The following is a 21,995-nucleotide window of genomic DNA, read 5'->3' as shown; positions in this document are numbered from 1 at the left end:
ATGAAAAATTTGTGTTTGAAGATATTGATAGCGACGGACTAGAAAAAGAAAAAAAAAACGCGATTGCATTGGGACGGATTCCGATGTTTTTAGAGACATTTACTAGGTTAATTCTGGGAAATCCCTTATCTTTCTATTGTGTTGCTAGTGTTTTAGTGAGTTTAATATAACTTGATAGTCGGAAGGGTGTCTCCACGGGTGTCTTGATGCGCAGTGTCTCAGGGGAGTCGACGGCAGCTATGGACGGCACAAGCTCAGCTTTTCTCCGGTAAGAACTGACTTTTTAACCACAAATTTCTCACCGAAACCTGCTGTTTGACATGTGGTAGGGATCCATGTTGGCTTGACCACGCTCTGATCCATAGGAAAGTTTCACCTCCAGGAATTTTAAACAAGGAATCACCGTGTGTTTGTGTGGCTAAAGGCTAAAGCTTCCCAACTCCATCTTTCTACTGTGACTTCTCCAATATTAATTGAACAAATTGCAAAAGATTCAGCAACACAGATGTCCAAAAAACTGTATAATTATGCCGTTAAAGCAGACGACATTTAGCTGTGTGTGTGCGCAGCGCTCATACTTCCTAAAAACCTGTGACGTCTTGCGTACACGTCATCATTACACGACGTTTCGAAGACGAAACTCCCGGTAAATTTAAAATTGTAATTTCCATCCATCCATCCATTTTCTACCGCTTATTCCCTTTCGGGGTCGCGGGGGGCGCTGGCGCCTATCTCAGCTACAATCGGGCGGAAGGCAGGGTACACCCTGGACTAGTCGCCACCTCATCGCAGGGCCAACACAGATAGACAGACAACATTCACACACTAGGGCCAATTTAGTGTTGCCAATCAACCTATCCCCAGGTGCATGTCTTTGGAAGTGGGAGGAAGCCGGAGTACCCGGAGGGAACCCACGCATTCACGGGGAGAACATGCAAACTCCACACAGAAAGATCCCGAGCCTGGATTTGAACCCAGGACTGCAGGACCTTCGTATTGTGAGGCAGACGCACTAACCCCATTTAGTAAACTAAAAAGGCCGTATTGGCATGTGTTGCAATGTTAATATTTCATCATTGATATATAAACTATCAGACTGCGTGGTGGGTAGTAGTGGGTTTCAGTAGGCCTGTAAGTGTTTGTTTGGCATTAAATGTGAGTGGAGGGAAAAGCTGCATGCAAATATAGCTACAAATGTACATACAGCTAGCCTAAATAGCATGTTAGCATCGATTAGCTAGCAGTCATGCCGTGACCAAATATGTCTGATTAGCACTTAAGTCAATAACATCAACAAAACTCACCTTTGTAATTTTGTTGACTTTATCGTTGAAAATGCATCTGCTTTGAGTGTCGCAGGATATCCACACATTATTGCCATTTCTGCCATGTTAGCATCGATTAGCATGCCGTGCTAATCGATGCACATTCCACGTAAGACTACTTGAATCCGTCCCTGATCGTGTTGTTACACCCTCCGACAACACACCGACGAGGCATGATGTCTCCAAGGTACGTAAAACAGTCGAAAAAACGGAAAATAACAGAGCTGATTTGACGTGTGTGTAATGTGTTTGAGAAAATGGTGGATTGCTTCCCATTGTAACGTCACGGGTGAAAGGTCATCGCTGCGACAGCGAACAATTGAAAGGCGTTTAAATCGCCAAATTCACCCTTTTAGAGTTCGGAAATCGGTTAAAAAAACATATGGTCTTTTTTCTGCAACATCAAGGTATATATTGACGCTTACATACAGTAGGTCTGGTGATAATGTTCCCCTTTAATATGAACGGCGCTTGATAGGTCATACTTGCCAACATCCCCAATTTTCCCGGGAGACCCCTGAATTTCAGGGTACCAATTCTCTCGAAGCCGCTATCAATTTTTACCAGATCAACAATATTCAGGGAGTGCCAGAATGGCACTGCCTTTAGTGCCCCCTAGATCCTGAACTGACAGCGTGAAAGCCCAGTTGTATGTTGCATTTGGCCATGTGAGACGTACGTGTGTAATTGCAAGATATATTTGATCAACAGCTACACAGGTCACAGTGAGGGTGGCCGTAAAAAAACTTTTAACACTGTTACAAATATGTGCCAGACTGTGAACCCACACCAAACAAGAATGACAATCACATTTCGGGAGAACATCCGCATCGTAACACAACATAAATGCAACAGAAAAATTACCCATAATCCCATGCAGACCTAACTCTTCCGGGCTACAATATACACCCCCCCTCTACCACCAAACCCCCACACCCCTACCCTCCCTACTTGCGTCGGTTGAGGTGTTGTATATTGTAGCCCTGCAAGGTGTGCTGGGTATTTGTTCTCTTGTGTTTAAGTTGTGTTAGGGTGCGCAAATTTTCCCAAAAAGGGTTTGTCATTTTTGTTTGGTGTGGGTTCACAGTGTGGCGCATATTTGTAACAGTGTTAAAGTTGTTTATACGGCAGTATGACCTGTATGGCTGTTGAACAAGTACGTCTTGCAGCCGCTGACGTTGTGCTGCACAAGTCTCACACAACATGTTACAGAGTCGGCACATTGGTTGTGTGATATAAAAGCGTGCGCGATGACATGTAGTGGAGCAGTAGTCTTCTTTTGAGGGTGCGCGGACCCCTGGAGGAACTTGAAGGTATGCCAAGGGACAAGTGAGAATTAAAAGAAACAGTGATAATACATAAGGTAACATTGCTGTACTGACCCGAGTATGTTCCTAAATTTTCAGGGTCTGATTGCTGAAGAAGGGAAAACATCCCATGTGCTGGAGGATAATCCAGAGAAGTTCAGAGAGGCGTACTTGAGATTTGAGAATTGGTTTGCCTTGCCAGCGGAGGAAAAGCTGGTCACATATTACTCGTGCAGTTACTGGAAGGGCAAAGTGCCCTGTCAGGGTTGGCTGTACCTCAGCACCAACTTCCTGTGCTTCTATTCTTACCTGCTGGGAGCTGAGGGTGAGTGAAGGTTGATGTTTACTTCTGTAGTCACTGTTTGCCCTAATTTACAAACCCTGTTTCCATATGAGTTGGGAAATTGTGTTAGATGTAAACATAAACGGAATATCAATCAATCAATCAATGTTTACTTATATAGCCCTAAATCACTAGTGTCTCAAAGGGCTGCACAAACCACAACACAAACCACTACGACATCCTCGGTAGGCCCACATAAGGGCAAGGAAAACTCAACCCAGTGGGACGTCGGTGATAATGATGACCCAGTGGGACGTCGGTGATAATGATGACTATGAGAACCTTGGAGAGAAGGAAAGCAATGGATGCCGAGCGGGTCTATCATGATACTGTGAAAGTTCAATCCATAATGGATCCACACAGTCGCGAGAGTCCAGTCCAAAGCGGATCCGACACAGCAGCGAGAGTCCCGTTTACAGCGGAGCCAGCAGGAAAACATCCCAAGCGGAGGCGGATCAGCAGCGCAGAGATGTCCCCAGCCGATACACAGGCAAGCAGTACATGGCCACCGGATCAGACCGGACCCCCTCTACAAGGGAGAGTGGGACATAGGAGAAAAAGAAAAGAAACGGCAGATCAACTGGTCTAAAAAGGAATAAAATGATTTGCAAATAATTTTCAACCCAAATTCAGTTGAATATGCTACAAAGACAACATATTTGATGTTCAAACGTATAAAACATTTTTTTTTGCAAATAATCATTAAATTTAGAATTTGATGCCAGCAACACGTGACAAAGAAGTTGGGAAAGGTGGCAATAAATACTGATAAAGTTAAGGAATGCTCATCAAACACTTATTTGGAACATCCCACAGGTGTGCAAACTAATTGGGAACAGGTGGGTGCCGTGATTGGGTATAGAAACAGCTTCCCACAAAATACTCAGTCTTTCACAAGAAAGGATGGGGCGAGGTACACCCCTTTGTCCACAAATGCGTGAGCAAATAGTCAAACAGTTTAGAAATTTAGGGATTTCAACATCTACGGTCCATAAAATCATCAAAAGATTCAGAGAATCTGGAGAAATCACTCCACGTAAGCGGCATGGCTGGAAACCAACATTGAATGACCGTGACCTCCGATCCCCTCAGACGGCACTGTATCAAAAACCGACATCAATCTCGAAGGATTTCACCACATGGGCTCAGGAACACTTCAGAAAACCACTGTCAGTAACTACAGTTTGTCGCTACATCCGTAAGTGTCAGTTAAAACTCTACTATGCAAAGCAAAAGCCATTTATTAACAACATCCAGAAACGCCACCGGCTTCTCTGGGCCCGAGATCATCTATGATGGACTGATGCAAAGTAGAAAAGTGTTCTGTGGTCTGACGAGTCCACATTTCAAATTGTTTTTGGAAATATTCGACGTGTCATCCGGACCAAAGGGGAAGCGAACCATCCAGACAGTCATCGACGCAAAGTTCAAAAGCCAACATCTGTGATGGTATGGGGGTGCATTGGTGCCCAGGGCATGGGTAACTTACACATCTGTGAAGGCACCATTAATGCTGAAAGGTACATAAAGGTTTTGGAACAACATATGCTTACATCTAAGCGCCATCTTTTTCATGAACACCCCTGCTTCTTTCAGCAAGACAATGCCAAGCCACATTCAGCACGTGTTACAACAGCGTGACTTTGTAAAAAAAGAGTGCAGGTAATTTCCTGGCCCGCCTGCAGTCCAGACCTGTCTCCCATCAAAAATGTGTGGCGCATTATGAAGCGTAAAATACGACAGCGGAGACCCTGGACTGTTGAACGACTGAAGCTCTACATAAAACAAGAATGGGAAAGAATTCCACTTTCAAAGCTTCAACAGTTAGTTTCCTCACTTCCCAAATGTTATTGATTGTTGTTAAAAGAAAAGGTGATGTAACACAGTGGTGAACATGCTCTTTCCCAACTACTTTGGCACGTGTTGTAGCCATGACATTCTAAGTTAATTAATATTTGCAAAAAAAAAATTAAGTTTATGAGTTTGAACATCAAATATCTTGTCTTTGTAGTGCATTCAATTGAATATGGGTTGAAAAGGATTTGCAAACCAATGTATTCTGTTTATATTTACATGGAACACAATTTCCCAACTCATATGGAAACGGGGTTTGTAGCTGCCAGTGTTGTTTCTGTAACAATGACATATAAAGCAACCATTCCGGCAATAATTTGCTTTGGTTCTATGTTACTCAATATTTAGTGAAACTGGTCATCTCCTGGGATGAGATCTGGAGGCTGGAGAAAACATCAAATGTCATCCTGACAGAGAGCATCCACGTCGTGGCTCATGGGGAGGATCACTACTTCTCCATGTTGCTGCACCTTAACGAAACCTTTGTCATCATGGAGCAGCTAGCTGACTACTCCATCAAGCGCCTTTTTGATAAAGAGGCTTTTGAGAGAGAGATACCACTCTCGGACCCCCTGCAAATTACCAAAAGGTGCCATCTTTTTTTTCTCTCATTATCTTTCTGTTCCTCTCATTATCTTTCTTTTCTCTCATTATCTTTCTGGCAGCTATTACTATTGTTCATACTTTTTACAGTGGCACCTCAATTTCCCTGACGAAAGATTTTGCCAAAATTCTGCCCTGGTTTTCATATACCATCTCGGTTATCGCACAGCCAACAATTGTGCGTAAAGAACTAGCTTGTCTACTTTTGTATCAATTATCCTGCTGAATTAGGTGCCCAAACAAAAAATCCTATGTGTTAGTTACTCAGTTTCTGCGCTTTTCCTTACTGAGTAGAACTTTAAAATAACCCACCATGAGGTCAAAGATGTCATGATCTGTTAGGGCTGGCCGTCCAGAATGTAGAGACTGAGGCGATGTGCAGGAAAAAGTCGCTTTAGTCTAGCTCAAGCCTCACATGGAGCGAATCTACACACAAAACTCAAAAAACAAAAATAAAGACCAGAAAACAGGAAACACTAAGAAAAAATTCATTATAGCGTCATTACGTCTTTTAGGGAGAATAGTTAAAATAAAAAAGGATTTTTCTGATGTTTAGTACGGGAGTAAAAATAAAAAATATTTTTGAATGACTCGTGACTTTTACTTTTACGATTCTTAATCGCACAAAAAAAAAAAAAAAACAGTGATTGAATTATTTTTTTACGTGTCCTGTACAGACACTCAGGCTAATGTTGTCCATATCTGCTGTAGAAATTTACTTTAGAAAAGAAAAGTGCGGGATACTTCTCTCGTTAACTTATTTGTATGTGACCCTTTTAAATGTTTGGGTAGAATTTTACGAAACAAAACCCGTTTTCTTTTAAGTAATACATTTTTTTTGTATGGGCGCTGCTATCTATTTTATGGAGGAATGTAGTTAATCATAGAACTGGCCCTCTTGTTATTAAAAAAGTAGTGATTTTAAATCGAGAACTGTTTTGATTCGAAAATCGATTCTGAAATTAACTGCATCGTGTGGTGCCCAAAGATTCACAGCCCTAATGTGTAGACTTTGTTGATATTCTTGCACATAATATTGAAATTGTACTTTTGCTATGAGAGCATCACTATATATAACTTGTATTTAAAAAAGCTAGAAAGTAATAAAAACTGTAAAGCCTAAAACCAGGTGATAAATATCGATATTTAGTAATAGATATTTCTATAACAAACCAAACTGTCCATCTGTGATCGATTGAATGCCCTCAGAATACAATAACCTGGATGAATTGGAACATCCATAGACTGGTAATAGATAACAAATAAAGAACCATAAAGTATGACAAAATGAGTACATACATACATTTGAAAAGGAATCAATTAGATGAGTGGTGTTAACCATGCCGCCATGTGTTTATATAAAACCTTCCTCACGCAAATCAAAAAAAGAAATGGATTTAGCTATGAAAAAAAAACTTTTACCTTGGTTTTGCTTGTTTGCCTCTCTTAAATATGAAGGATGCTTTCTTGTATCGTGCTGTATCATTGATGCAGTCCTATTGGGAAATGTCTGTTTTGTTTGACCGTGCAAGCATTTCGGTTTTTAAATGTTTGATTCTTTGAGCCATATCTTCCGCATACCACTGTTCTCTACACACATACTGTAACTCCCTCCACATAGCACTGACACAATGGCTTTCTTGAACTGATTTATTGAAGGCTTTCTTTCCCTTCAATTCACCGTGAAAACTGTTAATAAAATAAAGCACATTACAAACGTAAAAATAACATGCACAGCATGTGGCTCAAACATTTACCGAAGTAAAATACAAACAGAAATGACAAATACCTGGTTGGCCTGCATGCTTCTTTTAGGAGGAAATTGTGATCTTCTGGCTCTTGTGGCCCAAACGCTGAAAGTCCTTGTGACACTTTTTAGTCCTTGTAACCATCAGTCGCTCTCTTTATCCCTTCTTATTGCATCAAACAGATTTTCCTCATACCCGGAAGTAGCTTCCTTATATCCGTTCACAGACCAATCGAGACACTTCAAAACAAACACATGCCCACAAACCCAACAAAAAGGCATGAAATTACATTTTTAACCATAGTAACTTAAATAAAGCCTTCTTATGAACTTTTATACATTTTGATTTAAATTCCCTTTTGTGAACTTAACTTATTCTGTTTTTAGAGAAATAAAACAAATTATAATTATTAGTTGCAACAGTTACACTCCCACCAAATCACACAAACCTTAATGTGGGATTTCTTTTAAACATTTTTAACTTCAAAATAAACTTATTCTGTTCTTGTACATTTACAATGAAAGTGCACTCAAGCAAACACATGAAATTTAAACTCACTCTGCTTCAAGCAGAATAACCACCTTCTGTACAGGTCTGTCAAGAAACCCGGTTTTAGTTGTGAGCTTTCCCTTTTTATCAAATGTGGTTTCACTAACCATCAGTTTTAGTTTCCTCACCCTACCATCTGACCCTGGGTAGACATCGGTTATTCTGGCCAGCTTCCATTCGTTGCGTGGTGCCAGGTCGTCTTTCAGAAGGACGATGTCATTGACCTTCAAGTTCCTTCTGTTCTTGTGCCACTTTTGCCTTGATTGTAGATTCAAAAGATATTCCCTTTTCCAACGGGTCCAAAACTCATTGGCCAAATACTGGACTCGACGCCACCTCTTCTTAAGGTACAGATCTTCTCTGACGAATTCTCCAGGTGGGGGCAGTACAATTGTTGACTTCATTGTGAGTATATGGTTTGGGGTTAAAGGTTCTGGTCCGGATGGGTCATTTAAGTGTTCAGCAGTAAGTGGTCTACTGTTAATGATGGCCATGACCTCATACAGAACTGTTCGTAGTAAGGTACTGTCGAGCCGTCGCGCCGACTGGTCGAGAACAGCCATAAGAACACTTCTTATTGTTCTAATTTGCCTCTCCCATATGCCGCCCATGTGACTAGCCGCTGGAGGGTTCATAAGGAACTCGCATCCGAGAGCCTTCACTCTTTCTTGATCTATTCCTGTCATAAGTTCAGCAAACTCTCTCTTTGCACCAACAAAATTGGTGCCTTGGTCGCATCTTAGCTGACGAACATTTCCTCTTATGGCAATGAATGTTCTTAAAGCGTTGATAAATGCATCAGTTGTCATATCATCAACGACTTCAATGTGTATGGCTCTTGAGCATAGACACGTAAGTAAGAGACCATATCTTTTCATGTCCTTCCTTCCATCTTTAACATAGATCGGACCGAAGCAGTCTATGCCGGTGTAAGTGAAAGGTGGAGTAGTCTCTGTTCTATCTTCAGGTAAGTCACCCATTCTCTGTTCTTCAGTACTCCTTCTGTACTTTCGACACTTGACACATTTGAAAATGTGTGACGAGACGGCACTGCTGCATCCTAGGACCCACCATCCATTGGCTCGCATTTCGTTCATCGTCATTCCACGTCCTTGATGATGCACCTTCTCGTGGAAGTGCTTAATAAGCAAGGCTGTGATATGGCTGCTCTTTGGGAGTATTGCCGGATGCTTTACGTGTGGATGCAATGCGGCTTGACTCAAGCGGCCTCCCACTCTTAAGATGCCTTCTTTATCCAAGAATGGATTTAACTTGCACAGCTTACTGTCTTTAGTCTTGAAAACTGCTTTCTTAAGTTCCAAGCTCTTTATCTCATCTGAGAATACTTCTGCTTGAACTAGCTTGATGATAGCAAGTTCTGCTTCTTTTCTTTCTTCCAGACTTGTACTTTCATTAGTTCTTTGTTTCACACCTTTGTGTTCTTTTCCACATCGTTTCAATCTGGCAATTGCTCTTACCACTCTTGACCAATCAGAGAATTTCTCCAGGCGATTCAGCAATGATCTATCTTCTTCTGCATTGGTGTTACACACAACAGCTTTGCGTAGTTCAGGATCATCTTCCTTGATTTCTCCCACCATGCACTCTCTTATGGGTAGTTTTGTTTGCCAGAGAAACTTTGGTCCCGTGAACCAGTTTGAAGTCTTAAGTTGCTCTGCGGTCAAACCTTGGGAAGCGTGATCCGCCGGATTGTCCTCAGAGGCAACATAAGCCCACTGTTCAGGCTTTGTACTTGACTTGATCCTCTCAATACGATTAGCTACGAACACTTGAAACCTTCTGGCGTCATTATTTATGTAGCCTAGAACGACCTTGGAATCTGTCCAAAAGAACTCTTGAAGATCTTGAACTTCAAGCTCATTTCGGAGCATGTCACTGGTTCGAACCGCTACGACTGCTGCAGAAAGTTCCAGTCTCGGTATAGTAGTGACTTTGGTCGGTGAAACTCTTGACTTTCCCATTACTAAACAGCAATGGACTTCATCCAACTCGTTGACTGCTCGCAGGTAAGTACATACACCGTATCCAGAGACGCTTGCATCCGAAAAATGGTGAAGTTCATATCCTTTGACGTCGCCAAAACTCGAAGGTAAGTAGGATCTTTCAATTCGCATTTCAGCCAAACTGGGTAAGTCTCTAATCCAGGACTCCCACTGGGGTCTTAGAGTTTCTGGTAGTCCCTCGTCCCAATTAACCTTCTCTTTACACATTTGTTGGAGTATCTGTTTCCCCAGAAGGACGAAGGGTGCCAGGAACCCCAAGGGGTCATACATGGATGCTACGGTAGAGAGGACACCTCTTCTTGTTAGTGAATTGGGTTTCAAGCTCACTCTGAACTTGAAGGTATCAGATGTTACACACCATTCAACTCCTAGAGCTCTCTCAATGTGAGGTAAACTCAAGGCCATGTCTTGATTCTTGATTGGAGCACGTTCTCCCTCAGGGATACTTGATATCACGTTCTCACTGTTGGAGACAAACTTGTGAAGTCTTAAGTTACCAGTGCGGCAAAGCTCTCTTGCTTCTTTGACAAGCTGTTTTGCTTCTTCTTCAGTCGGAACGCTGGTCAGACCATCGTCTACATAGAAGTTTCTTTGAATGAAACGTATGGCGCTTTCGCTGAGCTGACCTTGCCCTTGTGATGCCAGATGTTTCAAGCCAAAATTGGCACAGCCAGGAGACGAGGCTGCTCCAAACAAGTGAACCTTCATTCTGTTAGTTGACGGTGTGGTTTCCAAGTTGCCATTTTCCCACCACAGAAATCTTAAGTAGTCTTGATCTTCCTTTCTCACATGAAACTGGTGGAACATTTTTTCAATGTCACACATGACTGCAATAGAACTCTTACGGAAACGGCATAGGACTCCCACCATCATATTAGTTAAATCAGGGCCGGTGAGCAGATGGTCGTTGAGAGAGGTGTCTTGAAACTTGGCGGAACAGTCAAATACTACTCTTATTTTATCTGGCTTGTGCGGATGATAGACTCCATGATGAGGAATGTACCAAGCAAACTGACTGTCCATTTCTTCATCGGGGACCTTCTCTGCATCACCTCGTGCAATTATATCATCCATAAAGTTACATAGTGTTTGTAGTACTTTTGGTCTCCCTTTAGTCTTCTTTCAAGACAGTTTAGTCGGTGTACTGCACACATCTTGTTGTTGGGCAAGTTTGGTTGTTCCTCTTTGAACGGTAATGGCATTTCGTAGTGACCATTTGCATTTTGTGTGATGTTCTCTTTCATTTTAGACAGGAACTTGGGGTCTTCCTGAGACACTGGAACATCTTCTACAGCTCTTTCAGAGAAGTCTGATTCAAGGACCTTGATAATGTCCGAGGGAGTAATCTCCTTCACTTTGGATCGACACACATAGTGTACTTCAGTTTTGAGGTTGAGATAAGGCTCCAAACCTGGTGTCACTTGTCTCACTACAATGCGATGGCTGACTCCGATGGCATCGCCGTAGTCTACATAGGGATTCTGGTGACCAATAATACTCCATCCAAGGTCCGTACGCTGGGCGTAGGGCTGGTTTTCTTTGCCAGACACGACTTCCCTGGGAAGTAAGGCTTGTGAGCAATTGTACCCGATGAGCAAACCTACTCCGCAGTCTTGCAGAGGTGGTATCTCATCTTGGAGATGCTCTAGATGGGACCATGCTTTTGCGGTTTCGCCTGTAGGTATATGAGTTCTGTTCGCTGGAATGAACTCACGTGTGTAGACTGGTGGTAAGGCAATCTTCTCACCGGAATAAAAGCCTCTTACTTGCAGGTTGGTTACTTTTTGGGAGCTTACTACAGTAATTCTTGCAGTCATACTAGAAAGCTTAAGCTTGACTTGCTCTTTGTCCACTTCCAACGCATCTGCTACTTCACTCAGAACAAAAGTTGTATCGCTTTGAGAATCCAACAGAGCATACACAAGGACCTCTTGGGTTGGTTGAGTTGTGGATGAAAGCCAGACTGGGATTATTGAAGCCGTTTGTATGTTATCTTTTTGAAGTATTACGCTACATGAAGTAGCTTCTTTGGTTCTTTCTTTGTTTTGGGGTGCTTGAGGTAATATTTTATTAGGATTTTCTTGACTTGTACTTGGCTTGGCTTGCGGTGGCTTTTGTTCATCTTTGGTTCGCTCCTCATGCAGACAAGTTGGATGCTTCTTTTCGCATGTGTCGCAAACACTCCTATTGCTGCAGTTCTTTGAGCGGTGTCCAGACTGAAGACAACCAAAGCATAAACATTCAGCTTGGATGAACTTGACTCTGTCCGCCACAGCTTTCTCCATGAACTTCCTGCATGTATGTAATGTATGATTGTTCCTTTCACAGAAAATGCATGTCATGAAATTATTTTCCTTGGAGGTTGTAGTCTTTTCATTGAAACTTGTCAGTGTCTTTTCATTAGAACTTGTGTTCAACGTCTTTGCTCCAAAGCTTTGTAGTCTTTGGGACCTTGGCTTGTCGGTATCACTTGATTTCAGTGACTGCACTGAAGTTATAGGATTGCAGGCAACTTTAGCTTCCCATGTTAGAAATCTGACAAAATGACTGAAAGAGGGGAATTGTTTTTTCTCTTGTTCCATTTCCATAACCTTTCGATTCCAAGCTGTGATCAGCCAATCTGGTAACTTAGAAAGAATCTTTCTGTTTTCATTACAGTCATTCAGGATCTCCAATGCCTTGATGTTAACCATGGCAGCCTCACAACTGCGGAGAAAATCTGTGAACTCTCGGAGCTCAAGACTATCCTTAGAACCAATCTTAGGCCACGCTTGAAGCTTGTCTCTGTATGCTTTTGCAATTGTAAATGGGTTTCCGTATCGCTCCTCCAGAATCTCCCATGCAGCAGTATAGGCAGATTCAGTTCCGAGCAGGAAGTAACCATCAAGGGCTTTCTTGGCTTGACCACCTATGTATCTTCGTAGGTAGTATATCTTCTCATTCTCTTGTATGTTCTTCTGGTCTATCAAAATTTGAAAAGATAGTTTCCAGTCACTATATTTCAATGGATCCCCACTGAATGTTGGAGGTTCAGGAATTGGGATTCTGTTGACACTTAAAGCACCTGCTAGCATCTTAACGAGCTCTGCCGTACTGTCATTGGAGGTTTTCTTAACTTTTGATACGGAAGACCTATGTGTAGACAGATGACTTGAGGGTGCAGATACTTGGTCATCTTCTTTAAAATCATCTCCTAACTTGTCACTCCGCTCTTCTTTGACACTCCTTTGATCATATATCAGCATTCTCGCATTTGCTGCATTAAGACTTTTCACTGTCTCCAATTTCTTTATCTTTCTCCGTTTTTCCTCTAGAGTTCTTTGTAGAGCTATATGTTCTTCTTCTAATTGAGCTTTTATTTCAGCTTCATCTTCTTCTCTCTGTATTCTTCGCCTCACTTCATCTTCTTCTTGCTGTAAGCGACGCTTTCGGGCTGCTGCTTCTTGTTCAGCTATCTTCTTTCTAGCTTTTTCTTCAAGAATATTTAATTCCAATTGTTCTCTTTCTTGCTCTTGTAGCACTTTTAGAACAGCTTGGCTTGCAGCAGTTTCAGCGGCAGCTTCTTGGCGACCCACGGAAGATTTGGTGCTTTCTTGCACTGTGTAGCCTTTCAAAATAGACATGACAGAGCTTTTACAAGTTGAGTTAAAAATAGAACCAGCTTCTGGCCATTCTGGCTCCTCTTCTGGAATATTTCTATCCAGACGGCTTGTAGCTACAGAGAGAATGAAAGTGGATGTCTGTGTACATGTGTCAACTTTTCGTCGCGTTTCCTGTTCTGGAGTTGAAACTTGGCGTAGCTCTTCATAAGCACTCATGACATCTGTAGAAAGACGTTTGATTTCACCAATAATGGAATTAACCAATGACTCATCCAAAAGTTCTTTTGATGATAATGGCATCTTAGCAGCTTTAGCTTGAGCTCTCCATCTTCCATAACTGGCGTTGAACTTGAACTGAAGTGTGTTGATTTTCATCATTAGCATTCCTTTACCCTTTTCTGTTAGAGTTCTTAGTCTTGTACCTCTCCTCAGCTCTTGATTTTCCTCTTGCTGCTTTTCCTCCTCAGCACCATTCTCATAAGCCTGTAAAGGTGTCAGGAGGACATCTTCCCTGTCCCTGTCCCTTACCTGTTCTGTAGGCTCACCTGACTTTGACATTTTTTTTAATCAGTTAAATTAAACACACTTTTAATTTTTTTTAAATTGTCCAATATGTATCAACAGAAAATATTAGCAATAGAATACATTTTAAATCACCCTTAGATGAACTTGTCCAATGCAAATATCAATATTGTAGATACCTTAAATGTAAATACCTTAGAGCTTAAACAAATACAAATCTTAAATTAAATCTTTGAATATCACTTTGCAAATCACTCAAAAGATATGCAGTTTATATCACTTCAAAACTCAAATATATGCATTCAAAGGCAATTGGAAAATATTGAAGAAAATAGAAAAGCTTCAATATTAAATTAAATGGCCAATAGCCTACTTTCACTTATTTAGCAAAACGCCCTTTTAAATGTCTTGTATGACAATGTTCTTTTAACTTAAATTAAATGAGCAGATAAGTCCAGACATTTACCACACACTCCACAGTATCTCCATACCTTTCAGTCTCTTCTTAATCACTCTTTTAGTGTCCAGTGTTCCTTATTGGCTTCTTAACAGCCTACTGAAAACGCTGTGATTACCTGTCTCTTCCTTTTGAGTGTGTGTGCGCGCGAGGGAGGAAGGGGGGGGGGGGGGGGGGGGAGGCTCTTCTGCTGTGCTGATGACGTCACAGCTGCGCTGCGCTGCCCGGGTTCTTTAATGTTGCCGACAGTCTCAGCGTTGTCCACCGGTCGTTGAACAGTGCGAGTTTTCACTGTAACTCCCTCCACATAGCACTGACACAATGGCTTTCTTGAACTGATTTATTGAAGGCTTTCTTTCCCTTCAATTCACCGTGAAAACTGTTAATAAAATAAAGCACGTTACAAACGTAAAAATAACATGCACAGCATGCGTTATAGTGCGTGTTGTATTATAAAGACGACAAGAGTCCTGCTGTGTGTCAGTACCGTGTATTCAGGCTGCATGTAGGAAGTACAACCGAGAAGAACACACGTGACACAGTGACAAGTTATAGGTGCGGGCACCGTGGCTGCCACAGGGTGGCGCCGCATGTCCATACAATCATCCTGTAACATCTCCCTTCCTTTAGCAAAGTATCCCCACTGGAACAATGCTGCCTGTAAATCCACTGTAGACCATCAACACACTATTCAACCTCAGATAGCGACACCCGGTTTAACATCCAATATCAGATATCAAATATATAGCAAAACAGAACGTAACATTACATAGTAGCAGGATAAGAGCACACCTGTCATCAAATCACACTCCATCAGAACATCACTTTTTTTTTTTTTTTTTTTTTTTTGTGCAAAATCCACAGTCCATGTGTGTTTGAAAGTGCAAACAGTCCATGTATGTGTATTCGAGTGTGTGAGTGTGTGTGTGTATATGTGTGTCACAGTCCATGTGTGACCTAGAGGTTAAGTCTGTCAGGAGGCCTAATCAGCCTCCCACTCCGGGAGAAAGTCTGGCCCTGAAGCACACGGCGCGGTGTGTCTCTGGCCTGCGGAGTAGACGGTGATGACCTTGGGGCCGGTGAAGACCTTGGAGACTCCCCAGCACCGCCAACACTGTCTCGGTTGCCACTGCCACTCGCAGGCTGCTCTGGGGTTATCTCTGGTCGAGCCAGCGGTTGCTCAGGCATTGCCTCGGCCGGTCTAAGGTCAATTCTGTTGCGTCGATAAGTGGTCCCCTCTATGTCGACCAGATAGGACCGGAGTCCCAACTGCTGCAGGCACACCCCTCTCCTCCATCTGCCCGTCCTGTCCCCCGGGAGTGGCTTCATTCTGACAGGCTGGCCGACGTTCAGCTCCGGAAGATCCCTCGCCGATTTGTCATACACTAACTTCGCTGCCTGATGCTTCCCCCTCAGCTTGTCGGAAACCCCTGTGATGACCTGAGGTGCAAGGAGCTGGTCGGCCACCGGAAGAAGTGTTCTCAGCCTTCGTGACATGAGACGCTGTGCTGGGCTACAATGTATGCCCTCAGTGGGCGTGTTTCGCCAATGCAGAATGGCCTTCCAGGGGTCCTCTTTGCCACGGTCCGCCTTTTTGCACAAGCCTTTCACAATCTTTACTGCAGACTCTGCTTTGCCATTAGCTTTTGGGTGCCGCGGTGAGGACATGACATGTTCGAAGCTCCACTCCCTTGCAAATGCCCGGAATTCACTGCAGGCAAACTGGCTTCCCCCATCTGTGATGGCTCTGTCCGGGACGCCATAACGTGCAAACTGTGCCTTGATTCGTCGGATTGTGGTGTCGGCCGACAAGTCAGGGAGCAGGTCTATCTCCCAGAAGTCGGAGTAGTGGTCCACCACGAGCAAAAAGTTCTGTGCTGCATAGCTGTACAAATCCATGCTTACCAGCTGCCATGGACGTGTGGGGAGCGGGTGTGACATCATAGTCTCTTTTTGTTGTTCGTGCGCATACTCGTTACATACAGAACACTGCTGTACATAGTCTTTGACTTCCCCTTGCATGCCGGGCCAGTACAGTGTATCGCGAGCATGTCTGTAACATGCTTCACCACCCACATGATTGTAGTGGATCCTCCTCAGCATTTCCGGACGTATGGCTTTCGGAATGATGACACGCTGGCTCCTGAAAAGCACGCCATCCTGTGCGCTTATTTCATCTCTGATGGCCCAGTAGTCCCTGATGAGTACGGGGGCTTCCTCTTTGTGTTCTGGCCATCCCCGCAGTACGACTGCCTTGAGCGTTTGGAGACACACATCCTCCTCTGTGTGTGCTCGGATCTGTGCCAGGCGTTGGCTGCTGACATTGAGGTAGTCTGCCTGCTGAATGGCCGCTGCGTCACACTGCTCCTGTTGCATGCTGCAGACCATTTCTCGTCGGTACAGTGTGTCTGTCTTCCGTGGCGGGGTGGTGGCTCTACTAAGCGTGTCACTTATGTACATTTCCGGGCCTGGCTTGTACACCACCGTAAGGCAGTAATTCTGAAGTGTCAGGAGCATGCTCTGTAGGCGCTTGGGCGCGCTGAGGAGGGGCTTACTGAAGATGGACACTAAAGGCCGGTGGTCGGTCTCTGCTGTCACATCACCCCGTCCATATAGGTAGTAGTGGAAGCGTTGACAGGCGAACACGATGCTCAGGCACTCCTTTTCTATCTGTGCATAGTTTTGTTCCGTCTGGGTCAGGGCGCGGGAAGCAAAAGTGACAGGCTGCCCTTCCTGTAGCAGACAGCAGCCCAGGCCTGTCTGACTGGAGTCGCTCTGTATGGTGACTGGCTTGATGGCGTCATAATAGCGCAAGACCGGTACTGCTGTGACCAGTGTCTTCATTTCCTTCATGGCAGCATCATGTTTTGGCAGCCAGTGCCACGCCACGTCTTTGTCTAGCAGCCTCCTCAATGGTTCACATACCTCTGACAGGCGGGGCATGAATCTGGAAAGATAGTTCACAAAGCCAACACACCGCTGGACCCCTTTAGCATATGTGGGGTTTGGCATGTCCAGAACCGCCCTGATCTTCTCAGGGTCAGCCTTGAGGCCCTCGGCAGACAGTATGTGGCCGTGGAAGCGGACCTCCTTCACTCGGAACTGCAACTTTTTCAGGCTCAGCCTGAGCTTAACTTCTCTGCATCTGTCCATTAGGGAAATTAGGTTTGTGTCATGGTCGCGGTTGGCCTCCTCGTCCGTATCCCCGCAGCCAACTATGAGGATGTCATCGGCTATGGGCTCAATCCCAGTTAATCCAGCTAGGAGCTCATGTTGCTTTCTCTGGTACAGTTCCGGAGCAACTGACACAACAAAGGGGAGCTTCAGCCACCGTTTTCTGCCCCATGGTGTCCAGAACGTTGTCATCAGGCTGCTCTCCTCATCCAGTCGGCACTGCAGGAATGCATCACGCGCATCCACCAGCGTGAATATACGCGCCTTTGGCAGCTTGTACAACACATCATCTAAAGTGGGCATGAGGTAGTGGGACCGTTTCAGGGCTCGGTTGAGTGGCTTTGGGTCAATGCATAGTCTCAATTTTTCCGTTTTTTTCACTATGACCAGATTGCTAATCCAGTCTGTGTGCCGTGTGACTGTGGTTAAATGTCCATCCTTTTCATATTGATCGAGCTGTGCTTTAACAGCTGCCTTGAGGGCCACTGGAACATTCCTGGGGGCACACTGCACCGGCACCACACTGCTGTCCAGCTCAAAGTGAACATCACCAGGCAGGGACTCGACTGGGCTGGTGAACACGTCGTGGTATGTGTTGATGAGACGCTCTTTGGTCAGGTCTCCCCTCCTGCAGTGTTCCACTTTATTTAGCTCCTCAGGAATGGTGAATCGTATCAGGCCTAGCCTCTCACATGTCTCCCCCGAAAGCAAGAGCCTTTGGCCTGTATGCACAACCTCAAAGTCCAGCTTGTGTGTTCTGCCCCTAATGACACACTGTGTGCTGTATAACCCCAGCGAGTTCATCCACTCACTGTTGTACAGCTTCAATCTGGTGTGACTCTTCTGAAGAGGCGTTCTGGGCGCCAGTCTCATCTTGTCCTTCATGCTAATCACATTGCAGGTTGCTCCCGAGTCGAGCTGGCACCTCTGGACCCCCTGTTGCAGTGGCAGTTTGACAAACCACTTTTTCCCTTGCGTGTTCACCGCTCCCACGCTCTCTGCTGTGTACACATCTCTTTCATCACTGTCCTCCTGTTCCCCTGTTGACGGGTCATCCACAGCATTCAACTGGCGTGCGTGCTGACCCCTCTTCATGCATACTTTGGCGAAATGGTTGGCAGTGCCACAAAAGCGGCAGGATTTACCAAATGCAGGGCACTGGTCTCGCCCACGTGCGTGTCTTGTACCACAGTACTTGCATTCCACTGTGTCTCTCATTCTCTGGAGCTGTGCACTGGTGTTGGTGGGCTCAGATGACCTACCGGCAGACCTGCGTCCATATCTTTGTCCCCCCTGCGCGGCATTGATGCTCTCTCCAGGCCCAGAGTTGCCCAGTGACATTGTTTTTAATTTATTGTCCATGACCTCAGCTGTACGGCAGATCATGATTGCTTGATCCAATTTGAGATCATTTTCTCTTAGCAAACGACGTCTGGCGCCCTCATCAGCAATGCCAAGGACAAGCTTGTCCTTTATGAGTTCATCTTTTATAGCTCCATATTCACAAGAGGCAGCCTTTTCTCGCAGCCTTGTAACAAAAGCATCTATGGATTCTCCTTCCTCTTGCTTTAAGTTTCCAAAAACGTACCTCTCGAATGTGACGTTCTTCGCGGGGGTAAAGTATCCCTCCAGTGCCTCCAGAATAGCATCGGCATCTTTCTGTTGGTCGACAGTGAGTCCCAGGTTGTATTTGTAAACATGGAGGCAGTCGTTCCCCATTAGCCGTCTCAGCACCGCTGCTTGGACGGGCTTCTCCTTCTCGTTGAGCCCCGTTGCCAGCAGATAATCCTCAAACTCTGCTCGGAAGTTTTTCCAGTTGCCGTGAGTGTCTCCAGCCATCTTCATGGGCTCCGGAGGCGGGATGTTGGATGCCATTATACCAACGCGGTGCTAAAGCTAACAGGCTAACTGAAGCTGCTAAAACTCACCAAGACAGATAAATGCACACTGTCTCAACAACAGACAGAATGTGGGGCATAATCGGGTCCTGCTTGGACTTCTGACACCATGTTATAGTGCGTGTTGTATTATAAAGACGACAAGAGTCCTGCTGTGTGTCAGTACCGTGTATTCAGGCTGCATGTAGGAAGTACAACCGAGAAGAACACACGTGACACAGTGACAAGTTATAGGTGCGGGCACCGTGGCTGCCACAGGGTGGCGCCGCATGTCCATACAATCATCCTGTAACAGCATGTGGCTCAAACATTTACCGAAGTAAAATACAAACAGAAATGACAAATACCTCGTTGGCCTGCATGCTTCTTTTAGGAGGAAATTGTGATCTTCTGGCTCTTGTGGCCCAAACGCTGAAAGTCCTTGTGACACTTTTTAGTCCTTGTAACCATCAGTCGCTCTCGTTATCCCTTCTCATTGCATCAAACAGATTTTCCTCATACCCGGAAGTAGCTTCCTTATATCCGTTCACAGACCAATCGAGACACTTCAAAACAAACACATGCCCACAAACCCAACAAAAAGGCATGAAATTACATTTTTAACCATAGTAACTTAAATAAAGCCTTCTTATGAACTTTTATACATTTTGATTTAAATTCCCTTTTGTGAACTTAACTTATTCTGTTTTTAGAGAAATAAAACAAATTATAATTATTAGTCGCAACAGTTACAACAGTTACTGGCCACATCACCCTCTGCGTGATCTACATCACTTAAAGTGTACTTCTCTTTTGTGTACTGTATTGGCACAGTCTTGCTGACTTTATATTAATGAAATGAAGCATCGAAGCAAATCAAGGCTTTTTTCTAATCGATTTAATCAAGTAATCGTTACTGCCCGATTAGAAACTCATAGCAGAGTACAGAGGTGACATTCACTCATTGCAGTCTTTTGCCAGCCAATGTCTTCAAAAAATGTCAAAGTTGTTTACATTTTATTTTACATTGTTTTCTGTTGTTTCTCTATTAAATATGTTTTGTGTAGACATTTTAAGGTGTCACCCACTGACAAAACACTGTGTTTTAATTATGTGACACAACCTCAGCATCTCGCTTGTCTGCATTTATCCACAAATTCACCCATAGACGGGAAGTCAGCCATATCACATTTAATCTGGCCAGAAACGCTGCCCATTGTCCAATTGCAACACCAACACTTTTCTCTGATCCACTTACTCCCAGGATACCACTGCGAGTTTAAAATAGGTATACAATTAATTGCCTTCATGAAAGGAGACTATTACCCTATTTTCAGAACATCACTTCTGATACCTGATGTTGATTTGCAGCTGCAGAATTGTTTATAAGGCTGAACTGACTTTTTAACTACTGCATTTATTCATTTATGTTTTGTCCTGTCCAGCAACTACTACTGCATTTAAACACATGCAATGCTTTTTTGTTGTATCAGTTGCATACTGCTCACACTGAATAAAGTTCAACTCACTCAACCACACTGTGGCTGCATAAATTTAATATAAATTATATAGAAAGATATACCCGGTATAAAATAAATCAATCAATCAATAAATAAAGGAAAAAACGGTCCAATGTATTAAAATAATGCATTAGAGGAAGATTAATTTAAATGAAATTAAGGTAGATAAAAAGAGTAATTTACAATAATACAAGCAAGTTGTGAAGTTGTTGCAGTAACACAGTGGAAGAAGACAATAGTTCAGTCAGGTAAAATGAATGAATACATGACAAGTTGCAATATGACAATCCAGAAATCTAAGACATTTGACTCCTCTGGACTTGTATTTAGCAAATCTATGATGGAAATAAGGGAACTCCAAATTTGATCAAGGCAAGGAACATTTTTTTGTGGAGCACATTTTGTACACAAGGCAATTCAAAGTGCTTCACAGAAAATTAGTCAGGACTCAAGCAGCAGCATTTTGTATGTATTGCAGCTGTTTTACAGCTCTTTTAGAGAGCCCAATGAGAAGGCCATTACGGTAGTTCGACCTGCTGGAGACAAAGGCATGGATTAGTCTTTTTAAGTCTGATTTAGACAATATTCCTTGAACTTTTTTAGTGAACTTTTAAGAAAAAATCTTAACTTTTCGCCTATATGTTTTAAATAGGTCAATCAAACCAACCTTACAAGTATTCCTACCAAGTATTTGTCTTACACAAAATAAATATATGTCATGTTTGAAGATGGTGCATTTTTAAAGGGTGTTTAGGTAGGTGGATATGTAGAATTGCTTACTGGTAGGTTCATGATGCTTATGACCGTTTTTGCTCTCCTGCAGAGGCCTCGAAGCGCACGCAAAGAGTGAGCAGTTCCGGACATTTTTCAGGCTTCCCAGAGAAGAAAATCTGTTAGAAGTGCACGAGAGTTTCCTGTGGGTGCCTTTCAGCCATTTAAATACACTTGGCAAGATCTGTCTGTCTGAGAGCTACTTATGTTTCGCCAGCCAGGATGGGAGCCAGTGTCACATCATTATTCCAATGCGTGAGGTAAAACCAAAAAGTACATCACATGATTTATTCCACACTGCCACACTGAATTTGATGAA

At 43.6% G+C, this 21,995-nt stretch overlaps 1 protein-coding gene across 2 annotated transcripts in view; it reads left to right on the top strand.

Annotated features, from left to right (window-relative positions):
• Window positions 1-21,995, top strand: part of LOC133550662 (TBC1 domain family member 8B-like) — a 63,367-nt gene that overhangs the window by 12,332 nt on the left and 29,040 nt on the right. For both annotated transcript variants that reach the window (XM_061896595.1, XM_061896594.1), the window contains exons 4-6: window positions 2,732-2,957; window positions 5,178-5,418; window positions 21,729-21,936. In XM_061896595.1, coding sequence (XP_061752579.1) covers window positions 2,732-2,957; window positions 5,178-5,418; window positions 21,729-21,936 — 675 coding nt within the window. The remainder of the gene's footprint in view (window positions 1-2,731; window positions 2,958-5,177; window positions 5,419-21,728; window positions 21,937-21,995) is intronic.

The sequence above is a fragment of the Nerophis ophidion genome, linkage group LG04 (assembly GCF_033978795.1).
Source record: "Nerophis ophidion isolate RoL-2023_Sa linkage group LG04, RoL_Noph_v1.0, whole genome shotgun sequence".
NCBI classification, from domain to species: domain Eukaryota; kingdom Metazoa; phylum Chordata; class Actinopteri; order Syngnathiformes; family Syngnathidae; genus Nerophis; species Nerophis ophidion.
The sequence above is the reverse complement of the archived record's forward strand: the minus strand, read 5'-3'. Positions and strand labels throughout refer to the sequence as shown.